Below are 18,308 nucleotides of genomic sequence, written 5' to 3'. Positions count from 1 at the left end.
AACATGAAATGATTAAGTTAAGCTAGATAAGCCATAGAAAAGAACCACATAATTGCAATTTTTAGAGGCAGGTACACAAGGCAAACAAGACAAACAGATAAGATCAATTAGTGGTTACCAATAGGAAAAGGAAGAGGGTAGAAGAGTGGATAAATCAAGTCAGATACACAGCAGGGAATAGAAACGACTGGGGCTGGAGCGATAGCACAGAGGGTAGGGTGTTTGCATTGCACGAGGCCGACCCGATTCAATTCCCAGCATCCCATATGGTCCCCTGAGCACCGCCAGGAGTGATTCCTGAGTGCATGAGTCAGGAGTAACCCCTGTGCATTGCCAGCTGTGACCCCAAAAGCGCACACACACACACACACACACACACACACACACACACACACACACAAAGAATAGAAGCAATTTTGCGGTGGCAATATAATACAGTATTTCAAAATGGTGATTTTTAATTCTGTACAACTGAAACTTATAAAATATTACAAAACAATATCATTTAAATACTTTAAAAATTGTGGGTTTTTTTTTTGGCTTTGGGTCAAACCCAGAGGTGCTCAGGGTCTACTGCGGGGACTAAACTTGGGCCTTAGCAGGCAAGGAATAATCTCAATGATCTCTCCAGCCTATTTGAAGATAAGTTTTAGAGAAAAAAATGAAGAGAGCAGTATACTGATGATGCTGCATTAAAAATTATCAAAAATTATTAATCATTCCTAACATAACTAATCAGTGTTGCTCATAAGAATACAAAAGCCTGAAATGGTATCTTATGCTTAAAAAGAGTCAATATGCCTGTTTGAGGGCTTGAATTACTAATAGTAAACAATTTTAAGGTCTAGGAGAACAGAGACCAGCAAGTGTACATACAACATTGTTACACTGTAAGAAACTAACATGGCCTAAGATTTCCGGTTGTGAACAGGCAACATCAGAGGGCAGAAATCCTACGTAAGCTCACTGTGCCACTTTATAGATTGGTCTTTATGTTTTAGGCCACAATTGATAAGGAAAGATTAGTACCGGCTACATTAGTTTCTGTCTAGTATTTAGCAGATTTCTAAGAGTCCAGATAAATAGGTGAAATCTTGTTACTATATTGAAAAAGCAATGACTCTCTACTTTTTAAAACAATTGAATTAAAATTAAGCAGGCAGGGTTGGAGCCATAGCACAGCATATAGGGAGTTTGCCTTGCCTGAGGCCAACTTGGGTTCGATTCCAGCATCCCATATGGTCCCCTGCGCATCACCAGGAATAATTCCTGGGTGCAGAGCCAGGAGTGACCCCTGTAAATCACCGGGTGGGACCCAAAAAGAAAAAACAAAACAAATAAAATTAAGCAGGCTAGGGGCTGTAGATATAGAGAGAGTATAAAGGGTAAGGTGGTCGCCTTGCACACAGGTAGTCCTGGCTCAATTTCCCACACCATGTATGGTACCATGAGCACCACCAACAGTGACGATCCATGAGCCCAGAGCCAAGAGTTAGCCCTGAGCACTGCCAGTTATGGCCCTCAAAACAAACAAGCAAAAAAGTCTACAAAAGATGAATTATGCAGATTAATAGGCTAATTTTATTATTTATTAAAATACTCAGGGCTTATTCCTGGCTTTGCACTCAGGTATCACTCCTGGTGGACTTGAGGGACCGTATGTAGTACTGGAGATACAGCCCACTTAGTTTCATGCAAAGCAAGTGCCCTACCCAACATACTATCTCTTTGACCCTAATATCTACTAAGGTTCTCTCCCTCTCTTCTCCCTCCCTCCCTTCCTTTCTTTGTTTCTTTCCTCACACTCAGCAATGCAAACTCCTAGCTCTTCATGCAGGGATTATTACTGGCAAGGCTCAAGGGGGACTATCGGGGATGTTGAGTATTGAACCCAAGTTGGCTACAAGCAAGTTCACCCTACCCGCTGTACTAGTACTCCAGGCCCCCTAAAAGGCTAATTTTTTAAACACTGAAAGGACATAAAATTAATACACAGAAACTAAATTTTAATATATAAACAACTGATAAAATGTACAATCTATTAAGAAATTTCTGCAATTAGTTTTACACCTTAAGAAAACAGGAAAAGGGGCTGGAGCGATAGCACAGAGGGTAGGGCGTTTGCCTTGCACACAGCCAACATGGCCGACCCGGGTTCGAGTCCTAGCATCCCATATGGTCCCCCAAGCACCACCAGGAGTAATTCCTGAGTGCATGAGCCAGGAGTAACCCCTGAGCATCGCCGGGTGTGACCCAAAAAGCAAAAAAAAAAAAAAAAAAAAAAAAAAGGAAAACAGGAAAAGAGCACACTAAATCCAAAGTAATCAGAAGAAAAAAATATTGTAAATTAGGTCAGGAATGAACAAAGTAAGGAATAGGTAAGCAACAGTGAAAAAAGCAACACAACCAAAAATTTGTTCTTTGAGTGGATCAACAAAATTGACAAATATTCAGCTAGACTGAAAAAGAGAAAAAGATGTAAGTCACTAAAATTTAGAGGGAAAAAAAGAGGGTATCATTGACAATCTTATAGAAATTAAAAGGATTATAAAATATGCTACAGTTGGGGACGGAATTGTGTGATCCTTACCAATACAGTCCTATTTTAAAGTCTTAACCTCTAGGATTTTAGAAAACAACAGTATTCGGAGATAAGATTATTAAAGAGGTAATTAAGGTTACATTAGGTTATAAAGATAGGGTCTTAATCTAATATGACTGATATCCTTAGGAGAAGAGAGAAAGACACAGGAAAATGCACACAGAGTAAAGTCACATGACATGGTAAGGAGAGTTCTGAAAGGCAAGAGAAGCCTCAGGAAAAATCAACTTTGTTGCTCTTTGACCTGGGTTTCCCGCTTCCAAGATTGTGAGAAAATAGATATTTTGTTGTTGTTGTTGTTGAAGTCACACAGTTTTTTTTGTTTTCCCTTGTTTTGTTTGTGGGCCACACCTGGCAGTGCTTAGGGCTTACCTCTGGCTCTGTGCTCAGGGATCACTCGTGGTGGGCCTTAGGGGACCATATAGGGTGTTAGGGATCAATACCTAGGTAGACCATGTGCAAGGCAAGCACCCTACCTGCTGTACTATTGTTCTAGCCCCCACACAGTCTATGATATTTTTGTTATAGCACCCCTAAGAAACTCATACAGATATTAGAAGAGCAAAATCAGATAAAAAAGGCAAAAAAAAGTTTTAAGGAATATACTACAAAATTACTAGAGCCAATAAGAGAGTTCACAAAGGCTGCAAGATACAAGACCAAAGTTGGGGCCAGAGGGATAACAGGCAGCTTCAGCAGCAGCAATCCTGATTCCAATCCCCAGCACCACATATGGTCGGTCCCCTGAATACCCCCAAATACATACATACAAGACACAAGTTAATCGTGGGGCTGGGAAGATAGCTCAAAGGACTGAACTGCATGCTCTGCATGCATAGGTTCAAGTTTAATCCCAGGCACTGCATGGACCCCTAAGCCACTCAGCACTACTGGGTGTGACCTGCAGGCCCTCACACCAACTGGGCCCAAGCAGCATCTCATTGCCAGGCTTAAGCATTAAACCAATGAACGACTGGGTCCAATATAGCCAGGAGTGAACTTGGGCCTCCTGATTATTGCTTGGAGGCCCTTTCCCCCGGAACAAACAAAAAGTCTATTGCATTTCTATGCACTTGCAATGAACAATCCAAAAATAAAGGGACAACAAGATAGCTCAACAGGTTGAGTGTTTGCAATAGATGCAAGAGCCGAGGTTTGAGTATGTGAGAAATGATATATGTTGTGGTTATTCAATACCACATAGTTTGGAAACAGTATAAATGTTCACCAATAGAAGACAAGGGTAAATGAATTATGGCACACCTATGTAATATAACTTGCAACAGCAAAAAAAAAAATTAATGTAAAATTTCTCCTTCATTTGAAAGGTCTCTAAAAAGTAGCAATATGAAAAAGTAAGGAGTAGTAATGTTTATAAAAATGGTAAAAGCAAAAAAGGTGTAAAACTAAGAATCTCTATTTTTATATCGTTGAAAAGATATGAAGATAATGGAGAAAGATATATAAGAGACTAATTACAGTGGCTGCTTGTTTCGTGAAGTCACATAAAAAGCAAGCAGAAATGGAGAAGAAATTTTTCACTATATATATATATATATATAATCCTGAAAGAGCATTGAAATGGCTCTTTTAAAATCTCAGGGCTAGGAAGAAGGATAGGAAGAAGGAGACGTTACTGGCGCCTGCTCGAGGAAATCGATGAACAACAGGAGGACAGTGCTATATATATGAATATCAGTGAATATATTTGGCATATATATGCATATGCATGTGTTTTAAAATATAGATGTAATATTTCAGAAAGTGAAATAAATTAATCAAAAATAAGAATGGGGCTGGAGAGACAGTGCAGCAGGTAAAGCACTTTCCTTGCACACAGCTGACCCCATTCAATCCCTGACACTTACATATGGTCCCCAGAGTTCTGCAAGGATTGATACCTGAGCACAGAGCCAAGAAGTCCTGAGCACTGCCAGGTGTGGCCTCCAAAACCAATAATTAGATAAGTAAATCAACAAAATAAGTATAAATGAAAGTTATGTCTAGATAGGCAGCTAGCAACATAAGTACTTCTTAAGTGTACAAAGTAAGATTTACTCTGCTAATAGATTAATCAAAAAGCACAACAAACAAATTCATATTGAAGATAAAGTTTAAATACTATTATGTCGTCATTCCCTGATTTTTACCACAATGCACAAGTATGGTAGCACTGCAACATCTGACATTATCACTCATGGTTTTGATTACTTGGGATTTCTAAATATTTGAAAATATGAGACATGAATTTGAGCTCTGGGCCACTCTCTGTATCTTACCCAGCCTTGATTCCTTCTATTACTGACTTTACATTCATTAACGGAGGAACTTGTAAGTACTCCAAGAGAAAAGGGAAAATATGCAGGCATAGAAAGTTCCTTGAGCAAGTCACAGCTCCATTCTTTATGGAACTGTGGTTTCTAACTTCTTGTTCTCCAACTACATAATTAGTTACTTGAATATATCTTCAAATTCTGGCATAATGTCACATAAAAAAAAGAAAGAAAGAAAGAAAGAAAGAAAGAAAGAAAGGAAGAAAGAAAGAAGGAAAGAAAAAGCCCAAACAATTCCCTTTTCCTCTTTATGCAATAGTTCAAAATTTTTTCCATCCCTGTATTACTTGGTCAGGTGGTGGTGGGGATGGTGACCTTTTTAGAAAAGAAAGCCAGGAAAGGGAATACATGGTATCAAAGAGGATATACCCAGATTACTCTGGACCCTCCATTATTGAAATGAGGACAGAGAAGAAAAGAAATGGGGGTGGGGTGGGGGAGTAAGTAAGAAGAGATGGATAGGAGGTACAGGGATCTGGCTCAGAGACCTGGGACATATTGGAGGGGTAGAGGTGTTGATACATCTAGATACCTAAACTACAGAGCCAACAACAGAGTAAGCATGAGATCCAAGTGACAACAGCCAAACTTAAAAATGTACCTGTCAGCATGGCAGACTGGGATTGGAGGGAACTTGGGGACATTGTTGGAGTAAAGTGGTAGGGTTGGTGCTGGAATATTGTATAAGCTAAGACTCAGTTATTAGTAACTATGTTTTACCATTTTAAAAGCATTAAGTGTAAAAACAAATTAAAAAGAGGCAGTCAAAGAAGTAAGAGTTTGAAGTCTGATTTCGCCTTTTAATAGCTATTTTTTGGTCATACTTGTCTGTGCTCAGGGCTTACTCCTGACTCTGGCTCAGAGATCACTCCGGGTTTTCTTAGGGGGATGATACGAGGTGCTGGGGATCGAACCTGCTCTGGTCAAGTGCAAGGCAAGTGCTCTACATGCTGTACTCATGGCCCACCCTCTTTTTTCTTTTTTTCTAATGAAGTAAATAGCTTCACTTAGGAAATATGAGGAAGTGAGAGAGGGTAGAAAGAGATGGAGAGAGACAAAGGAAAGGGAGAAGATAAGGAGAGGGAGAGAAAGGGGAGAGAGAGCAAGAGAGCTACAAAGAGCGGGGGAGGGAGGGAGAAAGAGAGCCGGGGAGACAAAGTGATTGAGGGGTCCCCAGCGGTACTCAGGAAATCTCTGGTATTGAACCTGGGACTCCTGCAAGCAAAAGCATGTGCACAGTCCTTTGAACTACCTCTTCAGCCAATGATCTGTCTAATTATTCTCTTAATAGTCTTTTGAGAAGCTTTCTGTTTTTTGTGGCCACATCTAGTGGTGCTCAGGGCTTACTCCTGGCTCTGTGCTCAGGAATCACAACTGGCAGGTTCAGGGGATCATATCATATGGGGTGCTCAGGAATGGAAGACGGGTTGACTGTGTGCAAAACAAGCGTCCTGCCCACTGTAGTATCTGTTCAGATGATCCCTCTATCAGTCCCAGAAGTTTGTAATTTTAATGTGGTAAGTGTTAAGTCTTTTATTTTACACTAAGTACTTTTGTCTTCACTTTTATTAAGAGATATGCAATATTTGGGAAATTCTACAGGATTTTCTAAAAGTCTGATAGCTTCACCTTTCCAACTGATATTTATAAATAGTGTGGAAAGGGGATCCAGTTCCACTGTTTCCCACATAGGATACCCATATTTTCCTTTCTTGTGATGGGGGGATGCACATCCAGGGTTGCTGGTATGGTGTCCTTGGGGTTGCTCCTGGAGGTGTTAGGGAAACTGTTGGTGTCCTGAGGCCCACCAGGAGTGATCCTTGAGTGCACAACCAGGAGTAAGCCCTAAGCATAGCGGGGTGTGGCTGACAGACAGACAGACAGACAGACAGACAGACACACACACACACACACACACACACACACGGCACCTTCCTATCAGATACCCAAAATGCATATAAAGTCACTAATTTCACAGTTAAATTACCATTTTTATATCTACAAAGGATACATAGAATATTGGTTAAACACAGTAACATTTATTTTTACTCTAAGTCAGCCAGTGTCTTCATTGTGTCTCGTCTGGCAACTAAGGGAACCTTTGGAAAAACCTGACATAAATTCCTCTATCCAGAGCTGCATTTATTTTCAAAATATATTTCCTGGTACAATTAAAACTCTTACTGTTTATTAGCATTTAAATATATTTTCAGGTATATCTGGTTAATTATATGTTTTGCATATAAATATTTACCTTTCCCTCAGGAAAAGCAGTTTGTTCTATTGCTCATTTATCTCTCTTATGGTTTTTATGTCAACAGAATCATCCACATATTGGAACCCTACCTTGAAGCATTGGTCTTAGAGCATATAATCATTTTCTAAATTTTTGTTGGAAACAAACAAGTATAAAAATACTTTTAAAACTATTTATTAGCCTCAAGGTCTAATGGCCATGGAATCAATGATATTAATGGAATGATAATCTAAAAGTTATGTAGGTTTGTTATTATTGTAATAAAAATAGTTTTTCAATGCAAAGAGTCAAATATAAAGTTTTTTCTTTAATATCTAGTGATCTGATATTATTCTCCAGTTATTATCCTTATGCTTCTCCTCTTTGATTAGTCACTAACTAAATCTTTTGCACAGTTTAAGTTTTTTGGTGGTGGCATACCCAATGGTGCTCAGGGACAATTTCTGGCTCTATGCTCTCAGATCACTTCTGGTGGTATTCAGGGGACCATGTGTGGTACCAGGAATTTGAACGTGGGTTGGCCACATGCAAAGAAAACACCTTAAACTTTACACTGTCTCTCTGTCCCAGAACAGTTTAAATGTTAGACTTTTAAACTTCAATATGAAGCAATGGTAGCTCAATGCAGACATTCAGCAAGTGTCTGAGGTAAAGTTAATCTTATTTTCATTGCTATTGTTGCTAACAAAATTTAGTAAACACCCCATCTTGAAAATAAGTAGAAAAACTTTACCAGCTCATCAACATTTCATATCAGTTTGGAAGAGGACAGAATAGTGAAATAAATAGTGAAGGCAGCCCTCTTTCAACTTGCTATGGACAGGTGAACACTGGCAAAGCACCTAAACAAAATAGTACTTCACACCAAAAAAAACAGAATTGAAAAAAAAAAACCCTACACTTTCTTTAAAAAATGCTTTCCTTCTTGTATAAGCTAGAATCTGGTTCTGAATAATGTTCACAAACCCTGTTGCAGTGATTATTTCAGTGACAGCCCTCTAGCCTTTCTGTTACCTGGAAACACTGTCTCACTGCTAGCATCTGCTTAGACAACCTGTAACACTTACCTGCTCAGTATCAGATCAGTCCTTCTGCTCATCCTGCTTGGACAGTCTAACCTAATTTTAGGCACTAAAATTTTATCTGATTAGTTTTAACAAAGCCCCTCTTTTTTTTTTAAAAAAAAATAGAATCACAATGAGATACAGTTACAAAACTTTCATGTTTGAGTTTCATCATACAATGATAGAACACCCATTCTTCCAATGGGGTGTACAATGATGGAACACCCATCCTTCCACCAGTGCACATTTTCCACCACCAATGTCTCCAATATCCCCCACCTCCTATCCCAACCCTCCCCTGCCTCTATGGCAGACAATTTACCGCATACTCTCTCTCTACTTAACAAAAAATCCTATTTTGTATCACTAGAAATAGGATCCTGTACTCTTCCATTGTAATCTTCAATCTTACCTTGGGACTTGCATTTGAATTACAGTTGGCACAAAATTCCCAATGGTACAATGAACTGTTATAGCCCAACCCTGGAATTCCAGTATTTATGATTATGCACCCAATCCATGTGATCTAATAGCTATGAGCAAATTTCCTTCATGTTTAGATTTTCACTTACTGTTTGACTGCTATAGAAATTTGTCCTGTACTTTCTCTAAATTTCCTGTGAAGTGTCAGTTCTTTTATCCATCCTTTGCTCAGCATAGGCAGAACTGTTGGGATTTGGGTCCTGGTCACCCACAGATTGACCCATCTCAAAGATGAGGTGAGTTTTTTTTTGTGGGTTGGAATCATATCCAGTGGTGCCTTAGATGCAAATCCCGCCTCTGTGCTCGAGTGATTCCTAGCGGTGCTTGGGGAATATCTTCAGTGCCATGCATGCCATAAATAGAAGCAGGATTGGTCACATGCAAAGTAAGAACTTAACCCCTGTACTATTTCTCTGGTCCATACAAGGTTGAGTTCTTTTTTTATTTATATTTTTGGGACACACCCTGCACTGCTCAGAGCTTACAGGGGTTTCTCCTGGAAGGGCTTGAGCGACCATAAGGGATACTAGAAAGCAAACCTGAGTCAGTCACATGCCTTACCCAGTATACTATCTCTCCAGCCTCTTGAATACTAATGGTAACTAATTTTAATAGCAACTTAAACAATATCTTTATTTAAAATATCTACATTCAGACAATACAATGGTAACTTTAAAATGGTTTATAAATATCTACTTCTTAAAACTCCAAAAGGAAGTCCCCTTACCTGTGGAAAGGAATCCTGATTTGTATCCATTAGTTGTGCCATTTTCTGGGGTTACAGTTGATGACACTGAAGAGTTTGGTTTTATAGAGTGGCAAGTAGAGGATTGTCGGCTTCTACATTCTGGAAAGGAGTAAGATCACATTGTGTAAGGAAACCAATATTTGTTAAAACAGGCATTAAGGCATAATCTATGAAATCTCTTAAAATTAACTGCTTTCCTTCAAGTGGCACTGAACTTCTCTATGAGATTTCTCTTCTAATCCCACTCCAACAGAATGTGCAAGATGATGAACACAATTTGTCTTCCATGAGCAAGACATGTACAAAGTAAAGAAATGGAACTAAATTAAAATCAGACTACTGTTCCTCACAGACTAGGAGCTAGAGGGAAAGTTGCTATAAACAAGAGAGTTCTGCTACTTCTTTGGAGAAGACTGAAGCTGAACTATGAATGATTCATAAAAAATCCAGAAGATTTCCCAAACATCAGTTAACCTCTTGTCCAGGATTATTTTTAAGTGGGGAACAGTGACAGAGACTCCATCTAAGCTACTTTCAGCCTTATTTACTTTACCTGTTCAAAAGCAGAAGCACAGAAAAATTTATAGGTAGGAGAGAAAAATTAGCAATTGTCCAAAATACGATTATTTGGTTTTATTGAAATGAATGGGTAGAAATTTAAGAGAATTACTGATCATGTAATGTAAAGTTTCACTGGGGGAATTGGGCCACACCTAGTAGTTCTTGGGAGCTACTCCCAGCTTAGTGCTCACGAGTAATACTTAGAGAACCATGAAGCCTGAAGACTGAACAGGTGGCAGGTGGTGGTCAGTTGGCTGCATGCAAAGAAAGCACCTTAACCTTTGTACTATTTATAGAGACCCTACTGAAAAGTAAACATGTGAATGGGTTTCTAGTATAACACATAAATAATTCTTTGCACTGATTCTGGTAGGTGGTAAATACCATAACAAACTGTAACTTCCAGCCAATCATGTTAAATATTATTCTATACTAGTTTACAAAGTTAACATGTGAAAACAAAATGGTTGTAAATGACAAAGCTAAAATGTCCAGTAGAGAGTGCTTAAATTTATCAGAGATGCAGAAGTTAGAAATAGTTTTCCGTAACCTTCTATCTTTGAACTTCTTAAGAGAGTTTTTTCATCTTTAGTTTTTTTTGTTTCAAATTCTGTGAAAGAGAAGGGGAAGGAAGTGGAAAAAAACACAAGAAATCTCCTAGATTGTGGGAGGAACCACCTGGAATTCCTAGCTTTCATATTCTGACCTCAAAGGTTATCTCCACATAACATTTACTGTACATATATATGCATATTGATACTGTTTTTATATATGTGAATGTATGCATATATTATTTCAGTTCTAAGTAAAATAGCAACTGTTCTAACCAAACAGCAAATAATTCTAACCAAAAGAGCAAAATAGCAACTTATTTCAGTTCTAACCAAAATATCAACGCTAACAAAATAGTTATGAGGTCCTAGAAACCACTTAGTCAGGATATCTCTATCACAAGTCTTTCACAAATGTTATTTTTTACCAGAAACATGAAGTGTAACTAAGAACAAAATAAGTTAAAAAATTCTTATGCAACCAAAAGAAAAAAATAACACAAAAACACACCAGTTGAAAGATGCAAAGGCAATATTATTTATCCTATGTTTTACTCTTATTGTTGTTTATGACATTGAAAATGCTATTCTGAAGGAAAGTTCTTTAGACTTATTTATAATATTAAGTTATCCATAATTCACTGTACTTATGATTTCGTGGCTAAAAGCTTCAATTCCTGATATCTGATATAGAACATGTAGCCATTTCCTAAGAAGTTACATATAACTTCAGAAGCAACCGACAGTAACTACATTAAAGATTCAGGAAAATTTGCACTTAAACTGGATTTTTTATGTTGAGTTTTTATGGTTAGGCCAAATTTTTAAAAAATTTTTTTAGTGAATCACTGTGAAATAGACCTTTACAAAGTTGATCACAGTTGGGTTTCAGTTTAGACCAAAATCTTGCAGAACAAATGGAAACACTAAAGACATCTGTTATCTTTAATGAAATAATAATATTAATAACTGAAAAGGAAAAGTCTCATCAGCTAAAATACTGCTTGAAATAGTACGTATTAGATATTTCTCTGAATTGAACAATGAAGAAAACTTGGGTAAATTTTATATCAATCACAGGAAGGTATGAAATTTCACCTGGATTCATTTCTATAAATAAGTTTCCTAACCTAAAAAGAAAAAAAGTTTGTCAACTTACTGGTACATTTTACTTGCTATTTTGAGGTCAGTATTATTTATTCTAAAGTGTTCTTACTTATCATAAAAATAATGATAAATAAATACATTAAATCCAGAGCCAGGGAGCTAGCTCAATGGGCTGGAGTGTAAGCTCTGCTTGCAGGAGGCCTGGACTTGACCCCTGGCACCAGTTATAGTTCTCCAGCACCACCAAGATAAGAATAGTGTTTTAGAATCATTGGGTGGGACATCACTGTCACTGTCACTGTCCTCTTGTTGTTCATCAATTTTGCTCGAGTGGGCCCAGTAACATTGTGAGACGTGTTACTTGTTTGGTATATCGAATACGTCACAGGTAGCTTGCCAGGCTTTGCTGTGCAGGCGAGATACTCTTGGTAGCTTTCCGGGCTGGCGGAGGAATCAAACTCGGGTAGGGGCGGAGGAATTGAACTCGGGTCAGCCATGTTGCCTACATGCAAGGCAAACACCCTACCCACTGTGCTATCGCTGCAGCCCTGGGTGGGACATAAATAATTAAAATACAGATGCTTGAGGGTTATTAAAAAACAAAAAGTAACAGAAGAACATTTGGTTAAAAACCAACACATTGAGGTCCTCTGTAAATGACATTAAGGGCCTGAAAGAGAACCTTCCCTCCTCTCTCTCCTCCCCTCCCCACGCCCCACTATACTCTACCTCATAGCAGTCTCCTCTGCCCCACTATACTCTACCTTCTCAAGGGACAAATATAGAGACATGCATCTGCATAAACTGGAATTGTTCCTATTAAAAATATTAAGGAGCAAGTCACATAACCTGCTAGAGGGTTTCACATTTTTGTACAGCCTTCTGAAATTGGGATATTTATCTATATCACACCTGGATCCTGAAGTCTGTATGGGCCACTTGTCATTATCATAACCTCCTCAAGACCTTCCCTTTCTCTCCTAGAAGCTGACACTACCTTTCCAGCAGATAAGAGGTCCTTTTGACAGTACACCCTGGGAGCTTCTGACTAGGTAGTACTTTAAGTGCTTCTGCTTCTTTGGCTGAGTGGTGAGCTTCAAGTTAATGTGGTTGGAAAATTCCGTGAAATATCGAAATCCTCTTTCTCCACAGCCAATACAGTTTCCAGAAAACCCTGGAAGGAGAACCAAAGGTAGTCTTATAAACTGAGGCAATGCATAGATACATTCACAATCTCTGGTTCAATAACTATAATTTCAAGAAAATAATACATGATGAAAAACATCAGAAACAAAATATTTTAGTATGAAATTTGCATTTATAATGTAAAATAGTATGGTATATAGCATTTTTGCAGTTGTCATACAAGTATGAGAAAGATTTTTCCTAGATATGTTCATCTTTTCTTCTCCAATATATTTCCCTTCCCAGAGAAACTGCTGATACTAGTTTTGGTTCTTTGCCTTATCCACCAGCCAATTTGTCACTAATGGCCAAGCTGATTAGACTGTGGATCAATATTTGACTCAATCTGGGATAGCCAGAGTCTGAATACTGAATTTTGAAATAAACAAAACTTAAATAAAGAGTAAGATAATATGCACTAAACCCCTAATTTGTAAAGTTTTGTAAAACTGAACAGGAATTGGGGCTTTATTAACCATATGTCAGCTGAGAATTGGGAGAGAGCAAATTGAGCACTGCCAAAAAGCTGGACTGTGGACAGAAAAACAGAGATGATGATGTGTAAACTGGGTACAACTGGTTTCTGTGAGATAAAGTGTACTTTCTGGTATTGGGTCCCTGAGAATCTCATATTCCTCTTTATTAAACATCTTCTGCTCAGACTTTTTTTTGATATAACAGTCAAACAAATCCCCCCATGCACTCTAATCAAACAAAAGAAAATTTTAAGTGATCTGATAGAGCAGGGACATGGGAACAAGAAATGAAGAAGGCAAGACAAAGCAATGCTTTGCTTGAAAGTCAATTTCTCAGTTCTCTTTACACAGAGTACTGAGAAATGGGAATTTAAATGACTATTATTTGTTCAATAATCATGCATTATAAATTTAAAAAGATGCCAGGCTCGAGTGATAGCACAGAGGTAGGGCGTTTGCCTTGCGCATAGCTGGCCTGGCCGAGCCGGGTTCGATTCCTCCACCCCTCTCAAAGAGCCCAGCAAGCTACTGAGAGTATGTCTCCTGCATGGCAAAGCCTGGCAAGCTACCTGTGACGTATTCAGTATGCCAAACACAGTAACAACAAGTCTCAAAATGGAGATGTTACTGGGCCTGCTCAAGCAAATCGATGAACAATGGGAGAACAGGACAGTGCTGCTGCCAGGTTAATAAACACTGGATAAAAGCCATAAACAAAAGGTAGTCATAACCTCTGGTCAGTTAAAAAAACTGAAAATTCCACTTGTTAGTTTATTATTATTCCTATCCGTAAACAGGAGAGCCCGGCAAGCTACCGAGAGTTTTCGATATGCCAAACACAGTAACAACAAAAAAATTTAATAAATTATTAAAAATATATTCAGAGCTGGACTGTATTTGAGAGCATTTGGTTACTGGCCAATATATTGGAGTTATAGATCAAAGAAAACAACTGTCAATGACTGTGTAGCTCATCAAGTTATTAAAGCCATCCATCCACCATGAACCCATGCATCCATCCACCTACCCACCCATCCAATAAATACTTGTATTATACGATGTGCTAAGCATTGCTTCAGTAGCAGGTTTTTAGCTCTCAACAATGCAGCCCAAACTACTGTTTTCATGGTATTTACATTCTCATGTAAAGTTTAAAAAGAGAACTCCTAGAGTTCTCTGGCTGCAAAGTTTAAAAAGAGAACTCCCAGAACGACCAGAACTCCCAGAACGACCACCAACTGGGAGCTCTTTGGCACTATTGCGGCAACATGGGAAGATGCCATTGTTGACAACATTGACGAGGAATACGATCGACTGGTACAGCACCTCCATGAATGTGCGAGGAACGCCGAGAGAGAAATAGCCACAAAAAAACGCCTGTCTTCGAAAACTCTTGAGCTTATTCGCCAGTGTGGTTAGGCGCATGCCTCAGGCAACCGCAAGCTAACGTCTGAGCTCACAAAGCAGTGCAGAGATGCGATCAAGGAAGACCTCAAAGAGAGAAAAGCAGAAGTGCTGGTAGATGCGGCAGAAGCCGGGAAAAGTAATCGTAATGCCCGCCTGTCCTTCGCCAACTACAAGACCAAGATGACTGTCCTCCGATGTCCTGATGGATCCATCACATCCTCCAGAACGGCAATGGAGAAGATTATCCATGACTTCTACTCAAATCTCTTCGATAGCCATGTCCACTTGCCGACATACCAAATTCCACAGGATGGATATGTTGTTCCCAACGTTCTCCCTTCCAAAATCCGACACGCCATTTCGTTGGTAAAGAAACGAACAGCACCCGGCCCAGACAAGGTCAGACCTGAACACCTGAAGAACCTGCTGTCATTACTCATCAATACACTGGCTCGGCTCTTCACACGCTACCTGTCTGAATGCAAGTTTCCGTCCCAATGGAAAACCAGCAGGACCGTACTACTATTCAAGAAGGGAGACATCCATGACATTGGCAACTATCGCCCGATCTGCCTATTGTCTGTCATCTACAAGTTGTTCACTCGAGTCATCCTAAATAGGGTTGGCAGAACACTAGATGAAGGACAACCATGCGAGCAAGCTGGGTTCCGCAAAGGATTCAGCACCATCGACCATATCCACATGATAACCAAGCTCATTGAGGTTTCTCGGGAGTTCAAGATGCCGCTCTGTCTAACGTTCATTGATTTAAAGAAAGCCTTTGATTCTGTTGAGACGGAAGCGGTCATTGAAGCCCTAGCCAATCAGGGCATTCAAGCCCAATACATCAAGATCCTCCGTGAGCTGTATTGCGGATTCACTACCAGGATCTCACCATTCTACAAAGAAGTAATCATTGATGTCAAGAGAGGGGTTCGGCAGGGTGATACCATTTCACCGAAACTCTTCAGTGCCACCCTCGAGAATATCATGCGACGACTGGAATGGGAAGGAATGGGAGTGAAGATAGATGGTCGGCAACTATACCACCTCCACTTTGCTGATGACATTGTTTTAATAACACCAAATATCAGCCAAGCGGCACAAATGCTGGCCAACTTTGACCGTGAGTGTGGAAAGGTGGGACTACAGCTGAATCTTACGAAGACAATGTTTATGAGAAACAGCCTCGTTCCTGATGCCCCATTCGCTCTCAATGGAACGACCATCTCCGAATGCAACAGCTATGTGTACCTAGGTCGAGAAGTCAACATGACAAATGACCTGGCACCCAAGCTGCGCAGGAGGAAGAGAGCGGCTTGGAACGCCTTCAAGAACGTCGAAGAAATAGCTAAGAGGACGAAGAACCTCCGGCTCCGGGCACATCTCTTTGATTCCACTGTTCTTCCTGCATTAACATATGCCTCAGAGACCTGGACCCTACTCAAACAGGATGAGAACGCTATTCAGGTCTCCCAAAGAGGAATTGAAAGAGCTATGCTTGGATTATCACGTTTCACTCAAATGAGAGAAAGAATCCGGAGTTCCGACATCCGTCGACGATCAAGAATCAGGGACGCTGTCTCGTTTGCCAAGGTGTCAAAAATCAGATGGGCTGGTCACGTAATGAGATTTAAAGATGACCGCTGGACTAGAGCTGTTACTAACTGGATTCCACGGTATGTGAAAAGACCGCGTGGCCGCCCACCTACCAGATGGTCAGACTTCTTCATCAAGATCATGAACGATCGGTTTGAGGCTCTTCATGTTCCCAGAGCGAACAGATGCCATTGGGCTACACTAGCACGCGACAGGGACAAATGGAGATGTTACTGGCGCCCGCTCGAGCAAATCGACGACTAACGGTAAGTTAAGTGATTAAGTGATAAGTGATTACATTCTCATGTGATCATCATGTAGCAATGAAAAATTGCCTGGCTGGTGAGACAGATTTAACATAACCAAAGCATAGAAAAAAATCAGTTAGAACCTTTCACACAAAAGGCTAAACAAGCAAGTGCAACCATATGCAACTTATTTGATAGGTCCAACTAGTTGATTAGAAATTAGTGTGAATCTATATTCATTTCTGTGTTTAGTACAATAGCCATGATATGAAACAACTCAAATGTCCAATGATAGCTGTGGTACATATACAATGAAGCTACAAGAAAAGATGAAATAATTCTGGAGAATATCATATTAAGTTAAATAGGTCTGAGGGAGGACAAGTAGCTGATGATTTTACTTATTTGTAGTAAATAGTGAGGCAAGACAAGGAAATAGTATCAACAATGACAAACCCTTGGCCTTGGACTACAAACCTAATATTCACAAGCACTGGATGTGTCTGGGGGAAGCACTGTGTGTCTGGGGGAAGAGTAGAAGTAATATAAGAAACAATGGTGGAGGATATGGGGTACTGTTGTACATAAAAACCATAAATGGGGCCAGAGAGACAGTACAGGGGTTAAGGCACTTGCCTTGCATATGCTCAACTCAATTCAATCTCTAGTACAACATATGGTTGGTCCTCCAAGCATCACCAGGAGTGACCCCTCGGCACAGAGCCTGGAGTAAGTCCTGAGCACCTCTAAATGTGGTCCCCAAGCTTACAAAAAACTCTGTTAACACTATTGAGACCATGTTACCTAAAGTATAATAATTGTTTAAGATTGGTCTGAGAATTAAAGTTGCCCTATTACTGAGTTGGGATTTAATTTCCTTCCTATACTGTGAAGTAAAAAGGGAGAGTGTAAGGAGGGTGCAAATAGGATCTAAATAATATTCAAAGACAAACTTCCCATGACACTAATGATTTATTATACTGAAGTTACAAAACTGCAGTTCATTTTTAAAAAGTATGATGTGGGATTGGAGAGATTACAGCAGGTAAAATGCTGGCCTTACATTCAACTGACCCAGGTTCAATACCAGCATCCCATATGGACCACAGGAATGATTCTGGAGTACAGAGTCAGAAAAACTCTGGTTAAAAAAATTAAAAATTTTTTTAAAGTTTTAAAAAATAAATTAGAGTATGAATTTAATTTTAGTCTTAGTTCAATAGAGATTTCACCTGCTCAAATTTCTTGCTGTCAGCATCACAACAGATTATATACCTCTTACATCAAATTACCTTTCTAGTTTTTCTGGCAGTCAAGTCTTCCAACTGCATGGTAGATTTGGGGTATATGCACTGCCAACTGGATCAATATATTTTTAATCAATTCCCTCAGTCTTTGGAATCTGCACAATTTATATAAAAATTTAGAGAAATTGGTATCGAAGTTCACAAGGATTCTTGAATATCTGAATTTTATAACTATCCTTACTCAACACAAATGCACACTAAAATAACCCATAGTATGTAAGAAGTGTTGAATAAGAATTAAAGTTTGGACAATATGGTGTTCAATATATTAAAAGCCTCAACAATGTAACTTTCTTTGGGGGTCAGACCAATGGTGTTCAGGGGCCACTTCTAGGGAGTTGCTCCATTGTAGCTTCTGGCTTTGCTTAGGGGTCCATGTA

General features: G+C 39.3%; 1 protein-coding gene across 1 annotated transcript in view; it reads right to left on the bottom strand.

The window, feature by feature from the left end:
- GREB1L (GREB1 like retinoic acid receptor coactivator) overlaps window positions 1-18,308 on the bottom strand; it is a 273,750-nt gene that overhangs the window by 94,076 nt on the left and 161,366 nt on the right. Inside the window, exons 5-6 of the mRNA XM_056137907.1 lie at window positions 12,704-12,880; window positions 9,467-9,586 (exon numbers count right to left, since the gene is read on the bottom strand). Coding sequence (XP_055993882.1) covers window positions 9,467-9,586; window positions 12,704-12,880 — 297 coding nt within the window. The remainder of the gene's footprint in view (window positions 1-9,466; window positions 9,587-12,703; window positions 12,881-18,308) is intronic.

Source organism: Sorex fumeus, unplaced genomic scaffold (genome assembly GCF_029834395.1).
Source record: "Sorex fumeus unplaced genomic scaffold, SorFum_2.1 ptg000128l, whole genome shotgun sequence".
NCBI lineage: Eukaryota > Metazoa > Chordata > Mammalia > Eulipotyphla > Soricidae > Sorex > Sorex fumeus.
Note: the sequence above shows the minus strand (reverse complement) of the source record. Positions and strands in the feature narration are given on the sequence as shown.